This window comes from Mus musculus, chromosome 5, assembly GCF_000001635.26.
Source record: "Mus musculus strain C57BL/6J chromosome 5, GRCm38.p6 C57BL/6J".
Taxonomy (NCBI): domain Eukaryota; kingdom Metazoa; phylum Chordata; class Mammalia; order Rodentia; family Muridae; genus Mus; species Mus musculus.
The window spans coordinates 103,746,464-103,773,236 of record NC_000071.6 but is presented as its reverse complement, the minus strand read 5'-3'; the positions used below and the strand labels follow the sequence as shown (position 1 = coordinate 103,773,236).

The window sequence follows — 26,773 nt, the reverse complement described above, 5'->3', positions numbered from 1 at the left end:
AAACGTGAAGGAACACAGTATCATTATCAGCTTGCAGAGACCCACCAAAACAGCTTTCCATTGCTGACTGAGCAGCAGCAGCAGCAACAGCAGCAACAAAAAGTGACAGGGCTCCCATTGTACTCAAAAAAATTCAGTCAGGGGCAGAAAACTGGGGTCCTCCGTCCCCCTCAACAACACAAGCTCTTCCAGCAGAGACCAGGGTCAACTGAATTTTCAGAGTTAAACAGACTGCTGTGGGTAGGTACAAACACACTAAAAAGAGAAACTTTTAAGTTTTCCTTTGTTGCTGTTGGTTTTGTTTTGCTTTGCTTTGCTTTGCCTTGCTTTAAATCAGACTCTGGGCAAACACAGTGACAAAGCACAGGGCGCTCATCTTATTTGCATATTATACAAAGCAGAAAACAAACAAGAACTAATTGTCCATAAAGATGTTTTATAGGAACCTTCGGCATTTCTTTTCCTCTGCATCCTGACTGTATTTACCTCTCCCTTTAAAAATCTAAATTTGAGAACTAATTGTCCATAAAGACATTTTACAGGACCCTGGGCATCCTGACTGTATTTACCTCCTCCCCCTTTGGAAATCTAATTGCCCACGCCACACTTGTTCTCACAGAAAGTTCACTGTTGTAAATAGCAGAGCCAGTCTATTTCTTCTCAGTCCAAGTAGGAGGAAGAGCAACACTCTTCCAGGAGAAAGCTGGAAGCATGCACTGGTGCTTCCTATGGCCACAGCAACGATTACATGTTTCTAAATATTCTCATTTTCATCCTAACCCCGATCACCTCCCACCACCCGCTGTAATTGGCATCTCCTTAAAGCTAAACAGTGAGTTACTGTTTTCCTGGAGCAGTCTCCCTTCATTTAACCTCTGCTATGTGGTGCTGTGAGCTTTACACAGCTTGCTGGGATTCCTTGGGCTGGACTTTAGCCCAAACATCAACATTTACATGCAGAATATATCATCCTTCCCCAAGTACAAGCAGTGGGCTGTTCACTTGCATATGCACAATGGGTATTTATTAATCTCGACAAAGCATCCTACCTTTGTCACTGAGAAACTACTATCTGAAAGCTCAGAACTAGAAGAGGCACACTTAAGGATTCTTAAGAGCCTAAACCCTGGAGAGGGTGTTAACAGTCACATCTCACCTCCCTCAAAAAGCAGAAGCGCACAGATCTGTCATAAATTAAGAAAAAGCAAAGATGCAAAACTAATTCATTTTAGGCAACTATAAAATACTTGTCTTCCAATACAAAGGCATCTTGAATATTATTCATATCACTTAAACTTATTCAAGCCCATAAATAAGTTGGTCTATAGTTTCCTGTGCTTTTAACACTTAAGCCTCAGGGAGACCAACAGAAAATCCACTTATTTCCAGGAAATACAGACTTTTTTATGTGCCAGACCTAAGGAAATAAGATTCTACACCCTACCGAGACACACAAAGGAAGAGATGTAGTCCTAGGAGAAAAAGTGCTGTTCAGGAGGTTAGTTACAATGTTGCAGAATGAGGAGGAAGGACCTCAGAAGAAGTCCCGAGGAGCCCAAATAACTTAGTGCAGTGTGCAGACATCTGAACTGGGTCTTGAAAGATGAGCATTAGTCTTCAGGCAGGGAAGGGACCCCGTGACCCCTGCAGCAAGCCCCGTGAGGAGTGATCAGTCACTCGGGACTGTTTGTACCTATCTCATCCCAACCCCCAACTCGCATTTCTCAGGGATTGAAAGAAGCCCTGATAATTTGTGGGGATGACAGTTTCTTACAAACACCCAGTCTGCAAGGACGCCCTAATTATATCCCAGAGCAGCAACCCAGCAACAAGGGCCTACAATCTTCTCCAGCCACAAGCAATGACCTAAAGTGACTGCACATACAGAGAACTGTGCTGGGAAGGAACCATGCGGACAGGTGGAAGTCAGAATTAAAAAGAAAGTTAACAGGGGCCTCAGATGACAACGTGTTACCAATGAGTGCTCTAAAGGCCCTTTTCTCCAATGCTAAACAGGCACCTGGGGCTATATGAAAGGCTCAGAGCTCCTCTCAGGAACAGACAGCATTATACAAAGGCTTGCTTGCAAACCCTGCTACAGTGCCCTCCTTCAAATGATTTTAAAGATGTACGTATTTTTTGTGTATGTGTATTTGGACTAACGTATGTATGTATGTATGTATGTGCACCATGAACATGCAATGCCCGCACAGGCCAGGAGAGGGTGTCAGCTCTCCTGGAACTAGACTTAGTCTTCATGTGTGCTGAGAATGAAGAAAGACCCCTATGGAAGAGCAGCCTGTGCCAGTAAAATGCTGAACACCTCTCCAGCTCTTTTTTTTTTTTTAAGTTCACTTTAAGACTTTTCATTTTTAAAAAGTACATACTGCTTTGGAAATAATTTTCTCTGGAATATTCTGTCTTGTAGTAGCATTAACTTCTCATTATCCACTTTCCTGACATGAAGGGAAAAGGCCATAAATCTCCCAGCTTATTGGCTATCTCACCTAAATGTCTTCCTCTGCCCCCCTTATCCCCAAAGATAAGCAAGGCAGGGCTGTGTGCTGGGAAAGATGCCAGGCTGGCCTCAGGCGTCTCTCACCACGTTATGGCAGGACACAGCTTTCCCCACCCTGTGTTTACCTGTTAACTCTCAACAGAGGAAGCAAGAGGACACATGAATATAAAGCCACCCCAGTGACTGGCTCTGGCTGAGCCTTAAGTAGGACAATGAATTTACTAAAATCCTCTATGATAAGGTGAAATAATTGAACGGGGCAGGAGGAAGAGGCGGAGAGCCTAGGAAAGCAGATCTGTGACTGAAACCGGCAGGGCCCAGGGAATCCTCAAATCCTTCAGACTCAGGGCTCCAGCAAACAACAGCGGTTTCTGGAGCATATGAAGAATCAAGACAACTGCCTGCTGTCTGGTCAGAAATCTTGTTCCAAAACTGTCTGGTGGGACAGTACCACTAGATTTGAAAAACCATAAGGGGCAGTGTTCAGAGTCACAGATAACCAAAGTCACAGAATTAAACCTAACAGATGTAGAGCGGGCTTCTAATGCTCACGCCATGCCATCTCCTTCTTCCTCTTTAAACCTCCTTCCATCCCTCAGTGTCAGCATCAGCACTACCCTCGTCAGCCCTGGGGAGACCCCTGCTTCCTCTCAGCCCTGAGAGTCAGAAATTCAACTGCTCCCTCACAGTGAAGTTGTGAGAACCGGATAAGTAGTTATGGAACATTCTACCCAGAAGAGATGGCTAAGAGCTGTCAGATAACCTGCCCGACAAATTACAACTTGCCCAACTTCAGCGTGGGGCCCCTGGTTATCTAGAGATCCATTCCCAGATATCCTGGAAAGACACCTAGTCACTCCCACAGTTATCTCATCATGGCCCAAAGGGAAGGCTCTGAAAAAAAGCCCTGAGCTCAGAAATCAAAGGCCCAACCTATGCCGAATGATGGCATCCACCGGTCCCTCCTCTCCTTCGATGGGGCTCTGCTTGCCTGCCTGCCACGGCTTCGGTAACACAACCCTGGCAATAATATGCACATAGCTCAGTCATCCTCCCTTTTATTGCAAAAATTCTTGTTTTTCTTTACCAAGCTCTGAACCCAATGCTTTGCACAGTCTGGGCAACAGATCCACCACTGAGCCACACTCTTGTCGCTGGTCCCCGCAGCCTCAAACTCTCAATCCTCCTACCACAAGTGCTAAGAGGCCCAGCAATTAATCCATTCTTGAAGGAACATTTCATGTGTATTTGCTGTTCTGAGTATTAGATAGGAGCTCTATTGTCAGTGACTTCTCTGGAGAAGAGTTACTCCAAAAAGAAAAATGATAACCACAGCAACAACAATAATAATAATGGAGTTTGGAGTGATACTCTCATGTTTTCTATACCTCTAGCACAGGAGTTTTAGTTGTGAGTCATGGGAAATAAGTGTTAGAACTATGTTCACTAAATCCTAAGGCAGTCAAAAAAAACCCAGTAACGTAGGGTTGGGGAACTGAACGGTTCAGTGGCTGAGAGCACTGGCTGTTCTTCCAGAGGATTCCAAGTGCCACAGACACATGGAACTTGACGCCCTTCTGGTTCCCTCAGGCTCCAGTGAGGCACATGGTGTCCAGACATACATGCAGCCAAAGCACTCATACACACAAAAACAAATATATTCTTTGTAAATTCCACTACATGCTGAATGTTTCTCTAGATTGAAAAATACCAGTGACCAAATAAAAATGCATGAGAATTCCCAGTTAGAAAGAAGTCAGGTAAAGAACATGTGACCTCAGAATCCACACACAGGATCTTCAACCAATGACCAAATGGATGGGGGATGCGTAGATGGATGGGTAGGAGGCTGAGTGGGTGGGTGGGTGGATGGATGATGGATGGATGGATAAATGATAGACGGGTGGGGCCCATTATGAAGAACATATAAAGCCACTCACGTTGTTTATACTTATTTTGTTGTACACTGATATTTGAGACAAGGACTATGTTCTTTTGGCAACGCCCCAACTCAAAGATCTGCCAGCCTCTGCCTCCCAAGTTTAATCTACCTCAATCCACGCCTCAATCACTTTATTGCTTTAAAAAACAGAACAGCGGGTATATACAGGGTTACTCCATGTTTAAATCACCCTCTCACCCACATACCAAAAAAGATGCTGAAAACAGTTCTTTGTCCTGTCAGTACACTCCCGCACATTTTGAGCTTTGTGCCTCTTTGAATATTTTAGGAAGGAAAAGAAAACTATATGACTCAACTTCAGTTAATGATTTATATGCCAAGATATTTAGGAAAAAGGTATATGGCATACATGACTCGAACAATAATAAAAAATGAAGTATATTCATTGTATGCTACTATGACCAAGACATTATTAATTCACTGTAAAAGCACGCTGTCATAATCTGTATGCAACAGGACTTTATCTTGTGGAATTCACTCAACTTTTCTAAGTGTTTGAAAGTTTTACATAAACCACCAGGATAACTGTCTGAGGCTGACTGAATCTACCACAGTTGAGGTGCAACCAAGTGACACTTTGAAAGGCAGGACTTGTATGAAGTCTCTCTTGTATGATGCTCTCACAGCAGACCCAGCTTGCAATTCATTTCAGGTTTTACTAGAACGAAGCCGTCTGGAAGCCCAAGTGTATCCACCAGATTTACAGTGACTCTATACAAGGAAAGAAAAACAGCAGCCCACAACTTGCAAAATGAGTGTTGGCCGTGTGTGGTTGTGTTGTGTTGTGTGTCTGTGATCAGCATGCAGACTGCAGCCCTTACCTAAAAGCCTTTAAATGTTTGCTCTAGCTTGGGTTTGGAGGATGCTGCTGTGTACCCCAGGCTAGCCTTGGCCTCGTGATTTCAAGGGTCACTATGCATGGCTTTGTGTCTGCACATAGCTCCCCTGGGAAACAAACACTCTAGAACAGAGCCTGACCTCACTTCCCATGTTACCCTGTCCCATTCTGTGTCTGAAAACCATGAATTCCTTCCTCTACAGGACTTGGGAGGCAGAGGCAGGCGGATTTCTGAGTTCTGAGGCCAGCCTGATGGGGGGGGGGGGGGGGGAAGGAAGGAAGGAAAAATCTCTCCTGCTTTTAAGCTCTATTTTTTCACCTTCTACTTTAGTTCCTCTAAAGAAACCTCAAAGAAACCATCAGAATTGCATTTCCTTCTTATTTCAAAGAGTTTTTTCTGGAAGTTCCAGCCAACACACACACACATTCCTTCACACATACATACACTCACACACGTGTCTACCCACCCAGTGTGCTCGGCCTTTAGAAAGAGGTGGAATTACAGCTCTATTTCTCTAGTTCACGTCCTATCTGCCATCGAGAGACTTCATCCAAGTCCTGCCTTTCAAAGTGTCAAAATTCACCATGACAAATTACCCCTAAGATCTTTTTTTTTTTTCTTCAGGCTGGAGAGGCGGCTCAGTGAGGAAGAACACAGGGATCTGAGTTCAAATCCCCAGCACCCATAGAAAAATGCCAGGCCCCGCTGTGAGTGCCTATAACCCCAGCACAGGAAGGGAGGAGGGGGAGACAGGATTGCAGGCAGTCAGCCTAGTTGAAAACAGCAAGCAATTCTGAGGGAGACCCTGTCAGGAGAAAAAGAGACAGAGAAGAAAGGCTGGAGTAAAGGGAGATGATACTCAGAGCCACAAGATGATCTGCTCTTCTGCCTAAAGTCATATTTAAATCACCAGTGACATTTGGTCAGACTGTTAGCGCAACCTTTGCCAATGGCAAGAGCCAAGGCACATTTCTACTACTCTCTGGGGGAAACTGAGGCAAACAGGACCTCCCCTCCACTACAGACGGATGGTGCCTGCAGAGTGATTCAGGAACCGCTGGGAATCACCTTTTCCGTCTCATGAAAAGCTACAAGGGTCATGGCAACCCTGACTTAAGCTGTAATGTTCTGGAAAACAGGATGAGGCTTTCCAAATTTGCAAGGAAAGCATCCTATTAAAAGACCACAAGTTTCCTGACAGGGCACTCAAGGTCATCTGGGAAGATGCACAGCAAAGCTCACGAGAATTCTCCAACTAGGGGCTCAGCTGTTAATTGCACCTGTTGCTCATGCAGGGGACCAGGTTTCCATTCCTAGCACCCATACAACAACCCACAACCATCTGTAACTAGAGATCTGGTGCCCTGTCCTTATCATCCTGGGTATCGGGTATACACACTACATGTGTCTGCAGCCAAAATGCGGAGAACACATAAAATGAACGATTTTTTTTTTTAATTTCAACTCAAAGAATTCTCAGCAAAGACTAACACTAATGACAAATGCTCATCCTGTTATACTGTCAGACAACCACTGTTCAGAATTTGATACTGTCTGTCAGACAGAAAGAATGGGTACTTTGGAGAGAGGTGCAGAATGTTGGTTTGTGGAACTGTCCCTCAGCCTGTAAACCAAGATAAAGCACACATGAAAAACACAACCTCAAAGATAACAACACTATCCACCAGGTCACTTGGAAGACACAAACCAGGATAATAACACATTATCATTAGCCTCAGCACACAGAAGGTTGAGAGACAGGAGGATGGCAAGTTTAAAGGGAAGGAAGGCCTGGTACTGGTATCTACACACCAGAAACATTCATCAAAGGGCTAGATTGATGGCTTAGCAATTGAAAACACTGACTGTTCTTCCAGGACTCCAGTTTGATTCCCAGCTCCCACATGGTGCTCACCACAGTCAGTATCTCCTATTTCAGGGATCCAGTGCCCTCTTGTGGCTTCTGTAAGCACTGCACACACACATAGTACATACAAAACATGTAAAAGAGGTTTTTTTAAAAGCCATCTTGTCGATATCGGAGAACTCAGGATCCAAGGAGAGTAGAAAACCCATTAGTGGTCTGAGCCATTTAAGTCAGCTCTCAGACCACTTCAAAACAACAGATAAGACTTCCTGTTTTCTCATAAACATATTTCCCTTAAAAAGGCATGTTATACAATGTTTCTAATTCTGCTATTTAAAGATAATGGAAACACATTATTGTTATATGCTCAGGAAGTGCTAATTTTAAAAAGTCATAGACTACACAACAAAAGGTCACCAAAATGTGACTGCGGGGCAGACGCACAGGGAGATGAACAGGCTTCTGCAGCCACTCCCCACAGCCAGAGGGGCGGAGCTCACAGTCCCTGCTACAGTTTCTTAGGATTGCATCCTTTCAGGAAGTCACAGAAGCAGAGGAAAAGCTACTTGCAACATGTACCTGCTTCTTTCTGAAACACTGAGGGGGAGTCTAACACTCTGCTCCTCATGGCCCATCTCCCTCGAAGCTCCTTTGTGTGCTTTGATTAGGTAACATAAAATTATAACCTGTAACCTCATGGCGACCTGTTCGCAGAGGGAGGCTACCTTTCACCCCAGGTCCCACGACAGTCCTCCAGATGGGCAGGAGGGTAGCCTTAAACTTTCTACTAACTGGCCAGCCTGACTGACCTCTGACTATCTAACCTTGATCACTTCCTGCTGTCACTAAGCCAAGTCTTCTAGATCTTATCACATCCCTTATTTGATGGCTCCCAAATGATAAAAAAAAAAAAAAAATGCCCTCATCGCCAGGCAGTGGTAGCGCACGCCTTTAATCCCAGCACTCGGAGGCAGAGGCAGGCAGATTTCTGAGTTCGAGGCCAGCCTGGTCTACAGAGTGAGTTCCAGGACAGCCAGAGCTACACAGAGAAACTCTGTCTTGAAAAACCAAAAAGCCCTCATCAAACTTTTCAAAATTTATTAGTGTGTTTGCATGCATACATCAATCAATTAAGCAAAATAAAGCCATTACTTGCCCCATCTAATTAAAATAATGATAAATATAATAGCAATAAAAGAAGAAAACAATGTTCCTGCACCAGGTGTTGTTAAACTTGTGAGATAAACTGTTCAATGCTAGAACGCATATTCAGTATGTAGGAAACCTTAGGTCAAACCCTAGCCCTCAAACAAACAATCTAAGACGTACAAGGAAGAGGGTCTGGAGAGATGGCTCTGAGGTTAAGATCCTGTAGAGAACACAGGTTCTATTGCCAGCACATGGCAGCTCACAATTGTAACTCCAGTCCCAGGGGCCATCACATCCACAAGGTGGACATACCTACATGAAGGCAAACTCTCGTAGAGATAAAATTAAATCATTTATTTAAAAAAAAAAGAATTACAAAGCAGGCATGGTGGCCAATGTGTTGCGAGGTAGAGGTTGGTGGATCTTGGTCTACAATAGCAAGTTCCAGGAGAGTCAGGACCATACAAAGACCATGTCTCCAAAAAACAAAACAAAACAAAACGGGGGGGGGGGGAGGGCTGGGGGGTTGGTGCACGCCTTTAATCCCAGCACTCGGGAGGCAGAGGCAATCGGATTTCTGAGTTCGAGGCCAGCCTGGTCTACAAAGTGAGTTCCAGGACAGCCAGGGCTATACAGAGAAACCCTGTCTCAAAAAACCAAAACCAAACAAACAAATAAACAAACAAACAAAAAGAATTTTCTATACAAAATGGTTGCTGTGGTGTTAAGTCATATAAATTAAGAATAATACATTTTTGGTTTTTTTCTTGTTTTTTTGTTTTTCTCTGTAGCCTTGAGGGACTGCCTGTCTCACCTCCAGAGTGCCGGGACTAGCGGTGCCCACCAACAGCGCCAGGATGCACTGCCTAACAACCAACCAAGACTCAGTGACATCTCAGAGCTTTTCCTTTCTCCACCCCCACAGCTATAAAGATGGCAAATAACTTCCCAAAAGTTACTAAAATCTGATCTCTTAGACTTAGGCTAGAATGGACAAATAATTGGAACGCCATCTTAGTATTTTCTCAAAAAGATTGTTTTTTAAAAGAAAAGGTAAGCATATGCTTATTACAATGATTCACAGGATGAAGATGCAAAGCAATCCTGGCACTATGAGTTCCAGCTCTAGACTACACATAGAGGAAGAAGCGAAGAACCAAATCGCTAAGCCACCCTCTGATTGCTGCCTAAACACTATGGTGTACGTACACACACACACACACAAAATCTAAAAACAAGCATGAAACTATCACAGAAGCCATAAACTCCACCCCTAAACACATAACTAAGAAAAAAGTAAAACATGTCCTCAAAGAAATGTTATTATAACCATATTCCTAACTGAGCAAAACACTGCAAACAGCCTGTTTACCCACACAGAAACTGCTATTTGGTGGTAAGGTCGACAGAACTACACAGCCCATAATAGAACCTCAAAAACTATCTGAGTGAAGAAACTGGACCCAAGAAACCACAACATTACATTCATGAACCCGTGTATGTAAAATGACCAGAAAAGGCAGTTTTGCACAGACAGAAAGTAAGGTAACGGTTGCAGGGATACGGAACTAAGATGAACTGTAAATGACATAGAGATCCTTGGGAATGGGATAGGAAGTACGACTTTAAAATCTTTGGGAACCCACTCTCTCCTTCAGTGGAACAAGATAAAGAAACCAAGCCAAGGGAAGAAGGTGGCCCCAGCCCCCAACCCTGCTGTGAAGAAACAGGAAGCCAAAAAAACTGGTCAATGTTCAGTTTGAGAACTTCAGTGTTGTACAAGACATCCAACCCTAAAGGAACCTCAGAGGCTTTGTGAAACGGCCCCAAGGCATCCAGCTGCAGTGGCAAGGCACTATCTATCCTCTGTAAGTGGCTCCAAGTGCCTCCTCCTTCCATTATCCAAGTTCTCCCAGGCCCTGCACCGTCAAACAGCACCTAGCTACTTAAGTCTGACCACTAATACATGCCAGAGAAGACCGCAGAGAGCAGCAAAGGCTGCCTGCCGGCCTATGCTGATAAGAAAACTGTTGGCAAAGTGGTCACCTCCACTACAAGACCGTCTGTCCTTCAAGCAGGGGTCAATATGGTCACTACCTTGATGGAGAACAAGGACTGACTTGTGGTCATCACAGGTGATGGGGACTTGATCAAGCTGGAGGGGGTCTTGCTTCCTGCCCTGTGTCACAATATAGGATTCCCTACTGCATCACCAATGAGAAGGCCAGGCTGGCCCACAGAAGACATGTACCACACAGCTAACTCAGAAGACAAAGGCTTAAGATGGTGGAAGTCCTCTGGGTCAGTTAAAAGGGCAGATAAGATGAGATCTGCGGCCACCAGTGGGGCAACATCCTGGGTTCAAAATCTGACTCGCTTGCCCAACTGGAAAAGGCAGTGGCCAAAGAACTCACCACTAGAGTCAGTTAAATGTACGCTGCTTGGTTATTTGTACATAAATGTAACTTTAAAACTTGTTTTTCAAAAAATAATAATGGGTTGGAGAAATGGCTCAGTGGTTAAGAGCACTGACTGCTCTTCCAGATGTCCTGAGTTCAATTCCCAGCAACGTCATGGTGGCTCACAACCACCCATAAAGAGTTCTAATGTCCTCTTCTGGGATGTCTGAAGACATATAATAATAAATAAGTCTTTCAAAAATTAAAAAAATAAAAAACCAGAGGTGTCAAAAAACAATGAACTGTGAGATTTAAATGAGTAGACTTTGTGGAAAGTGCTGTGTCTCTCAGTAAAGTTATTTGTTTTCTTACCAGGCTAGAACAACCATACAGTTCGGTGTGACCTAGGAAACAGAGCTGAGTGATCAGTCACTAATGATCAGTAAGTCGGCTATGAGTGCAGCTGCCTGATCACTGAGTTACCCACCAGGAAAACCCAGAACAGGAGCATAGCTCTTATCTAGCTGGCTGGGGGCCATGAGAATATGGGACGCAACCATTTCAACAGCATCAAGGGACATGGGGACCTCAGAAGACATGACACGAAAAGTTCCAGGCATTCTTTTAAAAACTACAAATTAAACTCAAGACAAATGAGCCTGTCGACTATTGCTTAATAACTTCAGGCCTTCGTGGTGGCTGAGAGTAACCGAGGCATTTCTAGAATCAAAGTCCTTGCCATGGAATCGAGGAACAAAACCCACGCACGCTGGCAACTTACATGATTTTGTTTTATTTACAGTTTTTGTTTGTTGTTTTAGATTTTTCAAGACAGGATTTCTCTGTATAACATCTTGCTCTGTAAACCAGGCTGGCCTTGAACTCACAGAGATCCACCTGCTTCTGGCCTCCAGAGTGCAGGGCACAGAGTTTTTTTAAATGGAGTTAAGGAGACATGGTCTGTGTCTAGAAGGTCAATGGAAGACACAGGCTATGAAAGAAAGAGGCAAACAGCTCCTCAAAGTCACTTGAAAACAAGATGAAGTTGGCACTTGAGTTAACATATCAGTTTTTTAAAAGTCTTAAAAACTATTTAAAATTAAGCATAGTCTCCCAGTGATATGAAATTTTCCTTCCAGAATAAAAAAAAAAAAAGGAAACAAAATTAGAATATTATGTTTTGGTAACCCAATACTACCAATTAAAAAGAACCCTGTTAACCAGAAATTTCTGAATTCGCTAAAGAATGAAAACGTAAACAGTTTTCCTAGTTCTATGGGAACTGGCAGGTTAACTTCACAGCGGTTTTCTATACACTGACCTCCACAGTGCATCACATACACCTCCTACATTTAAAGTGAGCAAGCAGGGGAGGGGAGAGGTGCAACTTCACCAAAAGATCCAGACACAGCATCGGAGATGAATGTCACGTGGTGACTGTGGTCTGTCCAGGCCACAAAAACGTGTGCACCGATTCAAAATTTAATGACACCACACAGCACCCTTGAAGTGTGCTTCACATTTCATGCACTTCTGCTGGAATGCTTCCCTAAAAGGGCGCTCCAAGAACGGGAAACTCAAGAGCACCTCCTCCAGAGCTTCCTGAACATGGGCTACAGGAAGTGCTCTGTGCGGTCGGTTTAACACTAACTTCCCAGTAACGATCCCACGTCAAGATCCTTACTGGGCATCTCCCGTGTTCAACAGCAGGACGCCAAGCCCGTGCTTTCTGCTCAACAAACACAAACAGCTTTCACTTCAGGTTCAGAGCTGGTTCCGAGTCACCAGCAAGCCCCAGCTGTGTGTAACTCTTTGGAGACAGAAGGAGAACAACAGCACCTGGGGAGCTGTTGGGGGAGGGGTTGTGTGAGAAAGTGGCTTAGTGGCATAGGAAGGGAGCCAGCAGAGCAGAGTAAAGGAGCGACTAAACATCAAGGTCCTTGGGAAGGAGCACTCGCTGCCAAGTGCGGCAGGAGGCACAACCAACTGCCGTCCTTGCCTGCTCACACACAGATCGTAAACAGCAGCACAACCGGCTTTAACTTCTCAGTGAGCAAGTATGCTGATTCTGGACTGCGGGGTCTCCTCTACACTCTCTGCTAAGCTCAGTTCGGGCCCAGGAGAGAAAGTGTATACACGAGTAACGTCTTCAATAAAAAATGTAACCACATTGTATTTGCGTAGCTTCTTCCAGTCGTTAACCAGTTCACAAAGCTGATATATGGGCCCCAGGCATCAGGGACAGCAGGGTTCCACCCCACCTCCGCCCAGGACCTGACCAATCAGCAGCTCTGGGGGGAAGGGAAACCAAATGGGTGACAAGCACCTTGGTGATTCTGGTGTTCAACCCAGGAGGAGGGCCCAAGTACCCCTAAATTATTCCTTGCCAGAAGCAAGCTACACTGAAAGTCAAGTCCCCCCAAACCCCTGTTGAAGTACCACACAGCCAAAAGCACTCCAGAACCATCCTACCCGCCACAGAAGAGGAAAGACAGTTCTTGGTAATTGCGGTCAAACTGTGAGTGTCCTTTTAAAAGATAAAGCCTAATTCCAAAATAAACACAAGTTAACGGTCAATAAAAGTATTTCTCCCTTTGTTTACTTCTGCTCCTTTGGACAAGATAATGTCACTACTGGGATTTTCCTCTTAATACTTTAAATCTAACATCAAATTCCTGCCCTGAGACTCCTGCAGGCATTTAAGCCGGTTAAATTAAAAACACGGCTAATAAACCAACACAAGAAAAGAGGCCTTTAGCGAAAAGCAAGGCTTTCTGGATCTGGTGTCCACCAGCTAATGCCATTGGGTTAAGCTTTAACTCTCAGCAGAGATTGGAGAGAGGAAAGCATTGCACAGGAGGGGCCTGGACACTCACGTCTGTGGACACTCAGAAACCAGCACAGGATTAAAGTTAATCTTCCTATCTGGAGCACAAGGATTTCGCACACAAAGTTATAAATTATTTTTCTACTGAGTCTAAAGCTAAACATCAAACATTACTTATTTTTCACCTCACAAAGTAGCCCGCACTGTCCTGGAACGCAAGAGATCTGCCTGCCTCTGCCTCCAGAGTCCTGCGATCAAAGGCGTGTGCCACCATGCCAGGCAAGGGATACCATGCATTGTGATGTCTGCCGTAAACTGAATGACATCTGAGGCAAGGCTTGACTCCCACTTACTCCGGGGCACAGAAAAGCAGATAAACATAAGATATACAGAGAGCAGTAAAGTAGCAATGCCCCAGCTCTAGACAGTCTGAGCCAAGAAATGTCTGAAATGTCTGAAAGTCCTTTTCCTCAGGGATCAAAGTGGATTTCCAGGACATTTCACATTCTGGGGTGAAGTGTACTTATTTGTGAGTCCTGGTTAACAAATGAATTGGAGAAGCCTGAGAATCGGAAAAAAAAAAAATATATATATATATATATGCTTGCAAAGGCAGTTGGGTTCTATTAGACTTTAGAGCTAAGCAGCCATTTAGTCCCTTTCTACGCCTTCTCGGGGATGTATCAACTGGAATAAGACAGAAATGACAGAGCCCGGCTAGAAAAAAATGTTCTTTCAGCTCATAGCTACGATGGAGACTAGCTTCTCTCCCTGCAGACACTTGAGACTTTAAACACTGCTCAGCATCATTCATGAAATCTCATTCTCAAGACCACAGGTCTGAGACCAACCACGGAACAACTCATGCCTGCACGGAACCACCTAGATCTCTTAGGAGACCATTTCCATTAATGTTGCCAAACAACGTCCTGTAAGACAGCTGACTTTCAGAAAAAAATAAAAAAATAAATAAATGACTCATGGCTGCTGCTGTCTTCATCTTGGAAAGAGCTAGACTGTGAGTCAGGAAGCTCACTGGGCTCCCAGGATGAACTACAGAGTAGTTCCTGTCTGTGACTCCTTTGTCTCCAGTCCCTGTTTAAAGGCACCATGGGGGAGCGTGGGGGACCAGTCAAGGGGTCAAGTAGGGCACACATCCTTCTTCTCTCCAAATCTCTTCCTGAAACTACACTTTCCCAATAATTCTTCTCTTTAATGGAAGCTGCTTTGCATTGTGGGTTTTCTGCCAGGTAACCAGCAGCTCCCCAGTGGGTGGTGGAGGCACAAGTCGGGGCCAAACTGGTTTTGTACCAGTTTAAGGACCACACTTCATTCAACAGGAACAGTTTCCCTCGCTAGAATAGAAGAACCACTAAAATCCAGTTTCACGTGCGTCTTGGGAACAACCTGGCTTTACTTCTTTGACTCCAGGGCTTTATTAACACGACTTTTGTCAAATTCCAAAGGAAAACTGTGAACGAGAGCTGGCCAGACCTACTCTCCTTTTGCACTGTTGCAGACACTTCTGTGGATCTTTTTAACCACCAGACAGATGCAAAGAAAGTTCCACTCCTGAGGCCACCCAGACACCCTTCCCCTGTTTGTCCTTTCCCTTGCTGGTCTTAAACCTGCAGCTATCTTCTGCCTCTAATTCCCATTGGTTGGGATGACTGGGTCTCTCCTCAAGCCCAACACTCGGCACGTTTTAGAACTAATTAAGATAAGAAGATTGATACAGATTCCACCCTAGACTCCAAGGATGGTTTTAATGGAAGAACTGGGAAAGCTGAAAGTCAGACACGGGTCTTCTTTTTATTCTAGCAATCCACACTGCTCATCATACTGCAAGCACTCTACATAGGACATAGTCCAGACACCAAATTTACTATTTAATAGTTGCAGAAGGACCAACCTCCACACCAATGAGACTCCCGAAAATCTGTAACTGTTTCATGTTGAGGACATCAAGCTTCTACCAGTTTCTCTCAAGGAAGTGTGATCAGGGTGTGTTGTGATTGCAGGCTCCAGAGAAGCCTAGGCTGGGCTAGTACAGCACATAGCCTGCTGTAACTAACTCCCAACTCAGATCCTAAATAAATCATGTTTGTTTGTTTGTTTGTTTTCAAGTAGTAGTTAATAAATGTCTTCCATTACAAAGAAATCTATCCTTGCCAAGCAAGGTGCCACATGCCATTGACCTCTAAAGAGGCAGGTGGAACTGTGAGTTTGAGGCCAGCTTGTTCTACATATTGTGTCCGAGGATCAAAGGAAGAAGGGGGAGGGGGAGAAGGAGGAAGAGGAGGAGGAGGAGCAGCAGCAGCAGCACCACCACCACCACCACCAAAGCAAAACGACTACTTTCACGATTTGGGAAAAGAAGGAGGGCTACATAATCTTAATTTTAAAGCAGCTACTGAGACCATAAACACTTAGTAGCTCATTCACAACTGATATGGGAAGTAGCATCACCTTGCCCTGCCTGAGTCACACTGAGAATCGAATGGAGCCTAGCTCATTCACATCAGCTTTAAGTCAGGACCTGTTCCACCTCAGCAAGGCAAGATCCCACCTAAGCTCCCACCTACAAGTAGGCCTATGCACAATCAAAGTACTTGGGGGTAGGTTTGCTGGTGGTTTTTCTTTTCTTTTCTTTTCTTTCTTTCTTCCTTGTTTTTTTCTTTTGACTGTGTGCATTTTCGCCCATATGTATGTATCCTGCCTGCCTGCCTGCCTGATGTCGATGGAGACCAGAATGGTCACTGGATCTCCTGGAACTGGAGTTACAGGTGGTTGTGAGCTGCATGTAGGCACTGGGAACAGAACTCTGGTCCTCTTTAAGAGCAGGAAGTGCTCTTAACCGCTATGGTTAAAACAGTGAGCTCTGAATCTCTAAGTCCAATGAGCCTGACCATTCAAATGAACTGTCACAAGAGCAAACCAATCTGTCCTCCATAAGACACGTGCCAATAGTTTTATATCACAAAGAATGCTTCAGTTTCTCCTGAGTGCTTGGACTACACTCAAGGCAAAATTGAAGGGATGATTGCAACAGGGTAGATACTCAGCACTAGGGCTAAGAAAACACCAGGAAGGCAACCGTGATGGCCGTGTGGTTTTGTTTCTAGTGCCAGAGCTTGTGAGCCAGCCAGGAAAGCACAGCAGGGTCTTTGCTGCTGAGCTGAGCAGCCACGCTGATGACTTAGATTAAACATGCTGCACCAGAGCAAACTTAGCTGCAATCACTTTCGGGCTCTTCCTCTGAAGTTCTGCAGCTGGCACAGCAGAGGCAACAAGAAGCAGGAAGTGCTACACTGTAGAGACTACAGGGGTCCATCTGGGGTCAGGCAGGTTGCACCTGTGTGACCTTGAGCACGAAACCTGTGTGACCCGGCTAGGCCTCAGTTTCCTTAACTACCAAGGGCAAATAATCAAGCACTTGCTTGTCTGCTTAGGTGACCAAGAGGTAATCCAATTACAGCAGCCTACTGCTGTGTCTGGCATACACAGGACCCAGTTTATCTTTTATTTCATTTTACGTTCGACGTTAGTTTAAGAGTCAAGGAATTGGAACAATAGAACCAAGGTTCAAATCCCCATGCTCTGGCAGCTTTAACTATTTTATAAGAGGTACCTTAATCTCGGGCTGTATGCCAAGGGATCCTGAGGCAGCGTGATACATAAGGATACTTTCACAAGTAAATTATGTAATACAAAGGAAACAAATGATCTAGAAGAGTATCTACTAAAATACACCATTGACAAGGTAAGGACATAATAGTTTGGTTTGGTGGTGTTGAGACTGTTTCTCTGTGTAACAAACAACAGCTCTGGCTGTCCTGGAACTCTCCTTGTAGACCAGGCTTTCCCCAGAACTCACAGAGATCGCCCTGCCTCTGCCTTCTGAATGCTGGGATTAAAAGGTGAGCAAGGCTTTCCCCAGAACTCAGAGATCCTCCTGCCTCTGCCTTCTGAGTGCTGGGATTAAAGGCAAGTGCTGGGATTAAAGGCATGGGCAACCATATCCAGCTATAACATATTTTAATTACTAGCCATGAACGACAAACAGTTCCTTAATTTCAAGCAAATGGGAAACGTTAGAGATTGAAGACATCTGCAGTCACTGTAATATGAAAATCTACAGGTTCTGTTTGTGCTAAAAGCTAACGGTTGCTTTTTAGTTAAGATTTAGCAGAAGTTTGAGGTGCAACTTCTGTTCCCCTACTCCTCTGTCCCGTTAGGAACCCCTTCCTTCCAACACTCAATAAGATGAAGACACAACTAAGCCAAGTTGAGAGGATTAAACTTGTTTTTAAAGTAAGACACACTTAGAAGGTTTTCTGTTTAGAGAAGTTCCTTCTAGGAAGTTTTATCTCTTAGAAAAATTCAAGTTCTATCTACTCAGTCTCTAACGTTTACAAATCTACTGTTCTCCATGATCTTTAGACCTAAAATTACTAAAATTACCTCAGCTCAGCGTCCAGATATGTTACCAAATCACTATCCTAAATCAAGTATTAAGGCTAAAGAACATTTCCATAATTGTAAACTTGTGCAATCACACTGCCTTCTGGCATAAGTTTTGAAAAGGTTCGACGGGTCCTGTTTTCCGTAACCAACAGCTGTAGAGACCGAAGCGCGATGACACCCAACAGCCTCAATCTTGGGCACCGGTGTACGGCCAAGTTTTAAGGCTCCTTTCAAAACCTTCAAACCCGGGAGAAGGCAAGACTCGGTCCTTGCAGTACAGGGCACTCCCCTGACAGCAACTGCGGGTCATTAGCCAGGCTCCCCTTCACCAACCCAGCGCATTCCGGCCTTTGCCTACTCAGCAGATTCACTCTGACTGTGCCGTTTTATGTGGAATCGTACATTCTAGCAGGAAAAAAAAAAAAAAAAAAAAAAAAAAAAAAAAAAAACTATATTACTCACCAGGCTCCACCACTCTCTCGTGGGAGAATCCTCGTTTCCATTAAGTGCGCTTCCAAATTTCTTTGGAAGACGCCAAACCAGCAACGAGTAGAGCCGGAGGATTGTGCACAGGCACCTCAGTGAAAATCCAGGCTCCGGCAGGAGAGAAACCAACTTCACTTTCCGAAAATAACAGTTCTTCGGGCCAGAAGCGGAATCTTTAACCTTAACTTTCCGGGCGGTCCCTTTGCACTCGGTTCACACACTTTTCTACCCGACACTCAGGGATGAGATAGCAGTGATCCAGCCGCTGGCTTCCTGCGGTCCCCGCCCCCCCCCCCCGGCACTCCCACCCGCGCCGCCCTTGCCCCGGGCTCCGCGGCCACTCCCGGGTCCCAGACGCCCCCTGCGCAAGCCTCACCTGGAATGGGCTGCCATGGCTCGGCTCACACTGCCTGGCGTCCCAAATCCATCTGCGCGCTCGCCCCGCAGGCTCTCTCGCCCGCGCCGCTCTCAGCGTCGGCCGCAGCCGTCGGCGATACTGCCCCGCAGACTCTGCGCTCTCGGCAGCCGCGTCCTCAGCTCTGTGTCCTCAGCACCGCCTCCGCCCCCCGGAGCCTCGGCTCGCGCCGAGCCTGACGGACATCCGGGCACCGGGGGCAGCCGGGCGAGCCGCACCTCCCTGGAGCCCAGGGAGCGGCGATGCCCGCCGCCCCGGGGCACTGTCGGGTCACCAGAGACCAAGGGGTGCGTCCGCACCGCCCGCTGCGGGGTCCCGGCTCCCAGTTCGCCCGCACTTCGGGGGCGATGTGCGCGGCGCTGGGCTCCCCTCGAGGTGCCCGAGCTCGCCGGGACCCCCCCGCAGGCGCCGCGGTGGTACGGCCCGCCTCCTTTTAAGGGCAGCGCGCACCTCCGCCGCCGCCGCTGCCCCCAATTCGGCTGTGTTCAAACGCGCGCTACAGAGATCCCCGCGCTCGGGCTGGGACCTCAGGGTCCTGCTGCCGTGGGGATGTGCTGGGAGTGGGAGCATCGGATCACTGCCTTCGCTGCTTCTGGCCGCTGCTGCGGGGCTTGCCATCGGAAACATCAGGGATCGGCTAGCAACCCTTCTTCAACTTTGCTTTCAGTTTTGAAAGTGCCCAGAAACAAGTGTTTATACGACTTCCCTCTTCGAGGCAACATGCGATTACACAGAAGACAGCCATTCAGGGAAGTCCCCTAATAAATTAAAAGAATTGCTTCCCCTCCACCCCACCCCACCCCACCCCCCGCAAACAAAAACCATGATGCAAACCAACGTAAACGCTCGAAAGCACAATCGAAAATTGCGTCAACTCAGACACAGGAAAGACACCAGGCTTTGCCTGGGAAGCGGCTGAAAACAACGATGGGCAGAAAGGCAGGGAGAAGACTTAACAGGGGCATCCCGGAGGACCAGCCTGCTGCTGGAAGGACACTTTCTTGGTGCGCTCCGGGTTCGACCCGGGACTCACCACATTATATTGCTCATGTAACTGATTGCCCAGTTTCTAAATACCGCAAGTTTCCAGATTCCGGTAGTCCCTCTCAGAGGTCAGAACTACTTACATAAGAACACAAGACAAAGCTTGTCTTTCACTCCCCTGGCTTTAGCTCTGATGGTGGAGAACGACTGACGCCTTCGCAGGAATGAAGGCTGTGGTGGCAAGTGAGACAAGTTGCCAGACACTGCTTTCTCCACCACCTACAGTAGTAGTTTGGAGAACTCGTGTACTTTAGGAATGCCCTTGATGAACTAACTAGTCCTTTGAATTTTGACTCTGAAATGCGGGGTTTTTCCCTCTGTCTCTATGTCAGTCTCTCTGTCTCTCCTCCCTCCCTCCTCCTCCTTGTGACAAACGGGAAGTGCACAGAAAGCACTGTTCTGTTCTAAGCTCACAAGCACAGCACCAGTCCTGAAGATGAGTGTGAAGTGACTGGAGAGAGAAACCAACCAGAAACTAGCTGGTTTTTCATAGACCATGTCTCCTAGAGATAACAATTCGCACGCTTCTGACTTGGGCATCTGGCAAGTCTCTCTTCTAGGAAAACAACTTTCAGTGTTTATTGCAAAGATAAGGTTTTACCTTCAGAGCTATAGGGGAAGCTTGCTACAGGTGAGACAGTTTCCCATACTGTCAGACCAAGGTGAGAGGGAAGGACTCACTGCTTGACTTAAGGAGCAATGGGTTCCAAATGACAATATGTGATGCTACAAAAACATGCCTGAGGGCTGGAGAGAGGGCTCATCTGCTCTTCCAGAGGTCCCAGAGTCACTTTCTAGGTTCCACATTAAGTAGCATCCATGTTCCCTTAGCTGTCTTTAACTCCAGTCCCAAGGGATCAGAAGCCTTCTTCTGTTTTCAGGAATCAGGCACACATGTGGCATATAGATATACATAGACACAGAACACCCATACACATGCAAATAAGTAAATAAAAATTCAGGGGGCTGGAGAGATAGCTCAGGAGTTAAGAGCACTGACTGCTCTTCCAGAGGTCCTGAGTTCAATTTCCAGCAACCACATGGTGGCTCACAACCATCCGTAATGGGATCTGATGCCCTCTTCTGGTGTGTCTGAAGGCAACACCAACGTACTCATATAAAATAAATAAATCTTAAAAAAAAAAAATCTAGGGGGCTGGAGAGATGGCTCAGTGGGTAAGAGCACCCGACTGCTCTTCCGAAGGTCCGAAGTTCAAATCCCAGCAACCACATGGTGGCTCACAACCATCTGTAATGAGATCTAATGCCCTCTTCTGGTGCATCTGAAGACAGCTACAGTGTACTTACATATAATAAATAAATAAATAAATCTTTAAAAAAAAAAAAAAAAAAAAATCTAGCCCGGCGTTAAATAAATAAATAACTGCACTCATCTCTCAACAGATAATTGCTGAGACAATTAAATATAAAATGAGAAAAATACAGCAAATATCTACCCATGAAGATGGAATAGGATTCGAATTAGACATTATAAGAGTCCCAGGATTGCCGGGGGTGGTGCTTTCATCCCAGCACTTGGGAGGCAGAGGCAGGCGGATTTCTGAGTTTGAGGCCAGCCTGGTCTACAGAGTGAGTTCCAGGACAGCCAGGGCTGGGTTCCTGGATTCTGAGTAGCTTGTAATATAAATCAGAATATTCTAAAATGGAAAGATCTAGCAATAGATCCAATCATACTAGAAGGAAGTCCAGGAGCCTAAAATCTCCACGTACAGGACCCAAGGTCTAGTTCAGCAATAAAAGTAAACAAAAGCAGACTGGAGTAGCTGTGAGCACACACAATCCTTGGTTTCTCAGACAAAGGAAGTCATACTTGGATGAGGCTCTGTTCATCTCGGAAGCACCTAAGTTCAAGACTGCTAAGGTCCAGCTGCACAAATGAGACACATCTTTAGTTCCAGTGCACAGGCAGAGGCAAGTGGATCACTTTGAGGCTCACCTGGTCTATGTGGCAAGTTCCAAGCCAGCCAAAAACTACATACAAGACTCTATCCTAATTAATAATTGATTCATTATAAGGTTTAGATGTAGAGTTGCCTTATTATCCAGGATATGTTCTCTTAACGATAGAAAACTACTGTGGAACAACACAGCACAAATCACCCACACAACAGAAGAGCAACTTTCCATTTCTACATTACTCCCACGGGGCCAGGGTGCTCAGGTAAGCAGAGAGGGCAGATTTTACAAGGTGAGCGGGTAGTCATTGTACCTCCTGGATGCCAGCAAGGCCTTTTCATTAGCTCTTTAAATTAATGAGCTTTAAAAGTAACTCTCACATGCATGTAATGCCAACAGCACTCAGTAGATGATGTAATCGTGTTCAAGCCCCCAGCTTGTGTGTGTCAGGCAAGCTCTCAAGCTGTGCCCCAGCTACATGTACCTTAAATATAATCACCAACTCAATGGAGTTTGCCCAAAATGGACACTAGATAAGTCATTATTTGCTGAGACAGGAGGATCAGCAGTTTAATGCCATGCTAGACAACATAACCAGTTGGAAGGACCTAGGTTATAAGAGCCTGTCCCAAGAAGCAAGAAGAGAGAGAAGCAAGAGAAGAACAGAGCAGAGAGATAAGAGGAAAGATGGGAGGAGAAGGGAAGAGGAGAAGAGAGAATGACATGGAAATTAGAACCATCCAGGAGACACTCCACTGTTTGATAAACTTTTAGATGAATATTTAAAACATTCCAAACACATGCTTTGTAGCCCAGGATGGCCTAGAGCTTGCATCAATCTTTTTGCCTCTGAAACTGGGACTCTGGCCTATACCACCACGCCCATCATAACATTACATATATTATTTTTTAAGCAGGTTGCCTTATTCACTCTAAAATTCTTAGGGATATATATATATATATATATGTATATATATATATATATATATATGTATATATATATATATATATATATATATACATACATACACACTCTCCCTGAAGGTCTGAGCCGCAGATGAGAAACAACCATTGCTCCACACACCTCCCCTTCACCGTGGTTGCTCCGTCTCAGTACGTGTGAAGGCAAAGTGGGATTTAAGGAAATCTATTTCCAGGTCTCTAATTTCCAAATGCCCTCTCCTCCCAACCCCAAGTGCCTTCTTTGTTACAAACACTACTTGCTCACTCTCATTTCCGCTCGCCATCTCCTGTGGATAAAGAAAAGCAATCCTCTAATCCATCCCAAATCGATCTTAAACGCTGCATTGCCAGGATTAAGGACAGGGCCACTTCCAAGGGACTGTTCTCTCCAGAGGGTGGGTGGGTCCCAACCCCAGAGCTCAGCAAGTATCCAAGCAGGGCTCCTCATTAAACACACTTGGGTAGCACAGCCCTTGCCAGCCCTCCCTCCTTGCCCAAGAGGCATTCAGGAGAACAGGAAAGGAGGGAGAGCCAGCTGCTCACAGCTCCTGTGATAGCAAATGTGATTTCACTGGTTTGGGAAGGAAGACTTTAAACTTTGCAACACTTTTTAAGAGGAACTCAATCAAACAAAACTCAACCCTTTTCAGCTGTTCTTTCTGCTTCACTAATTCTTATCTTCCATTTCTGCACTCCTAAAACCTTCTAGTTTGACCCTCCCCCAACACCTCTGTTCTTCCATGTGAGAACTAACTCTTAGCTCAAAGTATCATTTCCCCATTAAATCAACAACATACAAGTTTTTTTTTTTTCTTAATACTTATTTGTGGGTGTGTTCTGGTTTGCTTTGTTTTTAGACAGATTCTATCTATTATGTAGCTCTGGCTAGCCTCACAGAGATCCACCAGCTTCAGCCTAGCTAGCAAAGTGCTGGGATTAAAGGCACACACTGTCATACCCAGCCTACATTCAGTTTTTAAACAAGTTCTCCAAGTGTGTGTGGTCTATATTGACTCTGACCTCAGTCTTCCTGCCTCAGCTTCAGAGAAAACAGGCCTGTACCACTACACATGGAAGGTCACCTTTAATTCCAGAACTCAGGAGACAAAGACAGTCAGATCTCTGTCCATTCAAGGCCAGCCAGGGATACATAGTGAGACCTGTGTCTTACTACATACAATCAAAGTATTTATATATCCGAGGATTACAAAGGGTATCCCACATAACCCCTCAGTGGCATCCTCAATGTTTGTAAGATTCTATTAGCATGCTTTAAAACTTAAGAAATCGAGCTGAGCAGTGGTGGCACACACCTTTAGTCCCAGCACTTGGGAGGCAGAGGCAGGCGGATTTCTGAGTTCGAGGCCAGCCTGGTCTACAATGTGAGTTCCAGGACAGCCTGTGCTACACAGAGAAACCCTGTCTCAAAAAAAAAAAAAAAAAAAAAAAAACAAACAAACAAACTAGCCGGACGTGGTGGCTCACGCCTTTAATCCCAGCACTCGGGAGAAAGAGGCAGGTGTATTTCTGAGTTCGAGGCCAGCCTGGTCTACAGAGTGAGTTCCAGGACAGCCAGAGCTAAACAGAGAAACCCTGTCTCGGGAAAAAACAAAACAAAACAAAACAAAACAAAACAAAACAAAACAGACAAAAAAACCACTAAACTAAAACAAAAAAAAAAAAAAAAGAAAAGAAAAAAGAAAAAGAAAAAGAAAAAGAAAAAGAAATAGAAATCAACATTGGGGCACTCCAGATTTTGAGTTCATTTTTTTTTTTCTCCCATTAATTTTCTCTGCTGACAATCAACACATATCACATATGCACTGTACTGGGAGTTCCTCTGTTCTTCCTTTTTCTAAGGCCTTGATAATGCAAGGGAGTCTATCAGCTGCCTGTCTTTCCATCCCTTAAAGAGGTATAAGGGCCCTGTTTGAAATGTGGTAGTGCTAACAACAGGTTCTTAGCACAACTGACTCCATGGAAGTACCTACCCTTCAGGCTATAAAACTCAGCAGGCAGACAGCATCCCTGGCCAAGAAAAAAATAAAGACCTAGTCCATCAGAGCCCATAGATCTGGGGAAGTATTAATGTTGCTTTTGGGTTGGTTCTGTAGTTCCACTTCTGACTAGGCAGTCTTGTTAACTTAAGTATGTCAACCTAGGATATAGTCATTGTGCATTTTAAAAGCCCACTCTGAGAAAGGCTCAGTGCTACAGTGGAATCCCGAACGCTCAGTGAAGATGCTCGCTGGTGGGCTAATAAAGACTTCTATTGGCTGAGTTTGAGTACATTGAAGATACCACAACCCTAGCAGTAGGTAATAACTGCCTGGGATCTTTCTATAAATCCTTCCTGGAGATACCTCAGAGAGTATAGGCACTGGTGCTGTTAAGTGTAGCTACCTGAGTAACAGAAAGTGGTAAGAGAGAAACTCCAGAGAGCACTGTGGCAGATACACAATAGTAATATAGTTGTAATTGTTGACTCTCTCATCTACTCTCTTATTCAGAGTCTCGGGTCCTGGATATGCATGTAAGCAGAGAGGGCGGTAAAGCCAGAGAGATTGCCACCAAAAATAAATAAATAAATAAAATGGAGCTTTGTCATGAAAGTCCACAGAGAAAGTAGGTGAGACCAAAACAGAAGGAAGATGTCCAAGAAACAAGAGGCCAGTCTGAAAGACTTCCCAAGCCAAGGACAGAACAGTTCACGACCACACAGGTCATGAGCACTGGGTTTCAGCCAGTTCAGCTTCACCTACTTCTCCTTCTGGGCAGTTTGATATTTTTGGATCAACCTCTTACTTACCCTGCCCTGGTACCAGAGCCAGGCATTTTAGTGAAACAAAACAAAACAAAACTCTTTCCCCTTCTTTAATAGCTATCATCTAGAGCTCTTTGGTGCACGCCCTTAAATCCCAGCCTTGGGGAGACAGAGGCAAGCAAATCTCTGAGTTTGAGGCCAATAGGGAGGGCTACACAGAGTTAAATCAAAAACAAATAAACCAAACAGCTATCATCTAGCCTCTCTCTACTTAGGCACAAGGAAGTCTCTTTGCCGTGGTGCCAGAGCCCCATTGTGAAATACTCTCTGTGGACTCTTATGACAAAGCTCTATTTGTTGTGGGCAATTCCTCTGGCCTTACCATCCTTGCCTCTCACACACCTTGGATCCAGAATCAATAGACTCCTCATCTGGAGTCTAACTATGCCTTGGACATGCTAGTGACTGAGCAAGCAACTCAGAAAAAGCTCTCTACAAAGCCATCCTTGGTAGCTCCTCCAAACAGGTCCCAGGGCAGGAGAGGACACTTCGGCATGCACAGATCACCCTACTGTAGCTGGGTCTTTGGTTTGCAAAGAGCAGTTTCCCCACAGAGGAAACCCACAAGATCTCAACCAAAAGGAGACTAGGAAAGGTCTTCCATAACTTCCTCTCTGAAAGATGCAGAGCTCAAGAGGTGTTCCTCATTAGCAGATCATGACCAATTTGAATACCACAAAACTAGACATTACCAGGTCATATGTTTTTTTTTTTCCTTAACTGTCACAGTCAACACTAAACCCCCAAAGAAGATCAGGCTCCCTGTGTTTTTGCATAGCAGAAAGAAGACAACCGCAACAAGAGCAAGTAGGCAGATCACAGAAGATGAAACTACAAAGGCGGAATGCAGAAGGGGAAGGGCCAGAGGCAGCAGAGACACCCATCAGTGCCAGGATGGGTCTTAGGCTCAACAGGGCCTTAGATGGTCTGGATAGCCCATACCACACCATGCTTTCACTTTGTCCCTTAATGGTCCAAGAGACTTTGAACCCTCAAATGTCAATCGCTCCCACCAACCCTTAGACACCTCTTAGGACAAAGAAAGCACAGGGTGGGTGGGTGTGTGTGTGGGGGGTCTTTGAGGAGTAATGTTTA

At 45.3% G+C, this 26,773-nt stretch overlaps 1 protein-coding gene across 3 annotated transcripts in view; it reads right to left on the bottom strand.

The window, feature by feature from the left end:
* Aff1 (AF4/FMR2 family, member 1) overlaps positions 1 to 26,773 on the bottom strand; it is a 162,961-nt gene that overhangs the window by 82,086 nt on the left and 54,102 nt on the right. The window contains exon 1 of one of the 3 annotated variants that reach the window (NM_133919.4): positions 18,892 to 19,075. The exons of 1 other annotated variant lie outside the window; for it this stretch is intronic. In NM_133919.4, coding sequence (NP_598680.3) covers positions 18,892 to 18,908 — 17 coding nt within the window. In that variant the 5' untranslated portion in view covers positions 18,909 to 19,075. Of the gene's footprint in view, positions 1 to 18,491; positions 18,665 to 18,891; positions 19,076 to 26,773 lie in introns of those variants that run through there. One more of the 3 variants, NM_001080798.2, reaches the window with a different exon arrangement.